The sequence below is a fragment of the Sciurus vulgaris genome (assembly GCF_902686455.1).
Source record: "Sciurus vulgaris genome assembly, chromosome: 11".
NCBI classification, from domain to species: Eukaryota; Metazoa; Chordata; class Mammalia; order Rodentia; family Sciuridae; genus Sciurus; species Sciurus vulgaris.
This window is the reverse complement of record NC_136472.1, coordinates 19,364,080-19,367,302: the sequence shown is the minus strand read 5'-3', so window position 1 is coordinate 19,367,302 and position 3,223 is coordinate 19,364,080. Positions and strand designations below refer to the sequence as shown.

Below are 3,223 nucleotides of genomic sequence, written 5' to 3'. Positions count from 1 at the left end.
TTAAACTTGTCTGTAATGGTAAACCTGTCATTTAATATTCTGTATAGGACCTGTCATCAATAGTGTATATGTAAAATGTTAAATGTATTTCTAAAAGTTTTTGAGAGCCTGATTTGTTTAAAGGTTAAGCATGAAAACATTTTGCCACACAAAAGGAAAGTTAAAAGCTCTCTCAGTCTTTCTTTAATTCATGTTTTAGATTAGAATGTTTATAACCAAATAACTACTCTTGCAAAATCTTATTTAATACTCCCCCAAATAAAGGAATAGTTTGCCTATATATTTAAAGGTGTAAACAAGTGAAAAATGAGAAAGAAAGAAAGAAAGAAAGAAAGAAGAGAAAAAGAGAAAGAATGAAAAAGAAAAAGAAAGAATGAAAGAAACATAATTATAATTAATTTTAAGAAAGGACCTAAAATAACCTGACATTCAGTAGTCTATCTTACGATTATTTACAAACACTATGTCAATACTGAAGTTTACCCAATCACATTCATTAAATTCACATTGTGTTAACACTGTGCTATTTTCTATTTATTTCTTTACTGGAGTATTTGTAGGCATCCCAACTTCATTTGCTGCTGCACTATGAACTTAAAGAGGAAAAAGTGCAGGAACTGAATACCTACCTGTCATCACCCTCCCATGACCTTCGGGTATTTCACAACACTTCATGGATTCATCATTTCATTCTTAAATCTGCAATGTTGTCTTGGTGCAGATGAGGAAAACGAGGCTTGGAAAGCCTGACAATCAGCTGGAGGATCACATTGGTCAGTTCATTCTTCATTCTTCCTGGTTTCTAGTTCTCTGCACTGCCACTGTACTTAGTTCCTGTTCAGTGACTGCTTAATATCCTTTATTTCTTCATTTTATGATTTAATTTTCTTAAGAGTTTTCATTACCATCATCACTGGCAAGAAAATCATTTGTTTTAACTATAATAACACTTCTCACTATAGTTGCTACTTTCCATTTTGAAAAGGAATGTCACATCATTTAAAAATTATATTGTCTTGGACAAATTTAGCTTTTATTTTATCTAATTATGTGAATGACAGTCATGTTTTTAATTTTCAATATAAGATTGAAATATTTTTAAATAACTACAAGTAAAAATAAGTAAAATGCACAATTAGTTTGACCACCCATTTTAAATTTACACAAAAAAGTTTGTAAAAATGAGACATAATAAATAAGAAACAGCATATTTTCAGTAAATCAATACTACTTAATATGATGATTCTATGATGTCAAGTTAATTAATGCATTTTGTAGTATGGGGATCAGGATTTTCATTTATCATTTAAGTTTCTGATTTCTTTATTTTCACAGATATTAAATTTATTTGTGAAATATACATACCCAACTTAATACATGGAAGTCCAGAGAAACATCTCAGAATTCATTCTTCTGGGGCTTTCTGATGACAAGGATGTGCAAATGTTTTGCTTTTTGCTGTTCTTACTCTGTTTTGTTGCCCTACTGGTAGGAAACTCTCTGATTCTCATTTCCATTCTATGTAGCCCTCTTTTCCACCAACCCATGTACTATTTCCTTAGCCAGTTATCATTTCTGGATATCTGCTATACTTCCAGTGTTACACCCAAATTGATTGGTGACCTGCTGGAGGGAACCAAAACCATTACCTATGATTATTGCATGTTACAGGTCTTTGCTATGCACTTCTTTGGCAGCACTGAGATCTTCATTATTACAACCATGGCCTTTGATCGCTATGTTGCCATCTGCAGACCTCTCCACTACATGAGAATCATGAACAGGACAAAATGCAACTTCCTAATTTTAGCTGCCTGGGTTGGTGGGGCTGCCCATTCTATTCCTCAATTATCTATGACAATCCACTTGCCTTTCTGTGGTCCAAATGAAATCAATCACTACTTTTGTGACATTTTTCCTTTGCTAAAAATTGCCTGTACTGATACCTACATGACCGGTGTCCTTGTACTTGTCAGTTCAGGAGCCATCTTATTGGTTATATTTGTTATTTTATTTCTCTCTTATGCCATTATTTTACTCACTTTAAGGAATCACTCAGCTGAAGGAAGACGCAAAGCCCTCTCTACCTGTGCATCTCATATCTCCGTGGTAGTCTTGTTTTTTGGGCCTGCAATCTTTTCCTACCTTAGGCCCCCTACTGCTTTCCCTGAGGATAAAGTGCTTGCGTTATTTTACACAATCATCGCTCCCATGTTCAATCCCTTGATATACACTTTGAGAAATACTGAGATGAAAAATGCAATGAGAAAAGTTTGGTCTCATATTCTGTACCCAAAGGGAACATACAGTTAATTTAAAGATTATCAGCTGTTTACTTATAATAGAAAAAAGACTAGATTTCAATTAAGTAGCTAGAAACTCATAGGTCTTAAACAGAGTGAATGACAACAATAGGACATAGGCATTTAAAGAGTAATGCAATTTTAATCGAACCTAAAACAATATTGAAATCTTGATTTTGTGAACTTTTGAGATTACATAGGTATACTTGTGTGCATAAGAAAACATTTCAGCCAAAGCAGGTAAGGTGATGCTTGAGCAGTAAGTTATATTATAAATAAGATTTAGGGCTGGGGATATAACTCAGTTGGTAGAGTGCTTGCAAGCACAAGGCCCTGGGTTCAATCCCCAGCACTGCAAAAAAAAAAAAAAAAGTAAATATGATTTAAATGGTATTTTTCTTTAAAAAATATAAACATTGGTTTTGGAAAATAAAATGACACATATTTTGTGGTGATACGAATATTGAAACATTATTAAAATGCTCTTTTTAAGTTTAGGGTATTCACATAAACATCATGTAGTGGTATTTAGAAATCAGCTTGACAACAACAAAATCAACACAGTAGAATTTGTTATAACACAGATCCATGGGTTCAAATATCCTGAATTTCCAGTGAAAGAACAAGAATAACTAGTAAAAGAAAGGAGTCAATTGCAAATACTGAAAATCCTGTTACGGAATTGCACCTATTGTCCCAAATGAATAGCATTTCCCATAAAATCTAAGGAACTTCTTTTATAAAATGTGTTTTCCTGCCTATTTATGCCTAATAAGGAAACAAATGACTAGGCATTGGGTCTAATCCAAAAAACTTTCCTACTACTATGTAAGAAAAAAAAAATAACAGACAAAAATGCATTAGAAACACACAAATTAATTTTTAAAATATGCAAATTATCTTATAGTTATATTATTTAT

General features: G+C 32.6%; 1 protein-coding gene across 1 annotated transcript; it reads left to right on the top strand.

Annotated features, from left to right (window-relative positions):
- Positions 1 to 1,377: 1,377 nt before the first annotated feature.
- LOC306639720 (olfactory receptor 4P4-like) lies at positions 1,378 to 2,313 on the top strand (the record flags this gene model as incomplete). Its single annotated transcript, XM_079103490.1, has 1 exon — positions 1,378 to 2,313. The coding sequence occupies one exon, from the start codon at positions 1,378 to 1,380 to the stop codon at positions 2,311 to 2,313; it is 936 nt and encodes a 311-aa protein (XP_078959616.1).
- Between the last annotated feature and the right edge of the window lie 910 nt (positions 2,314 to 3,223).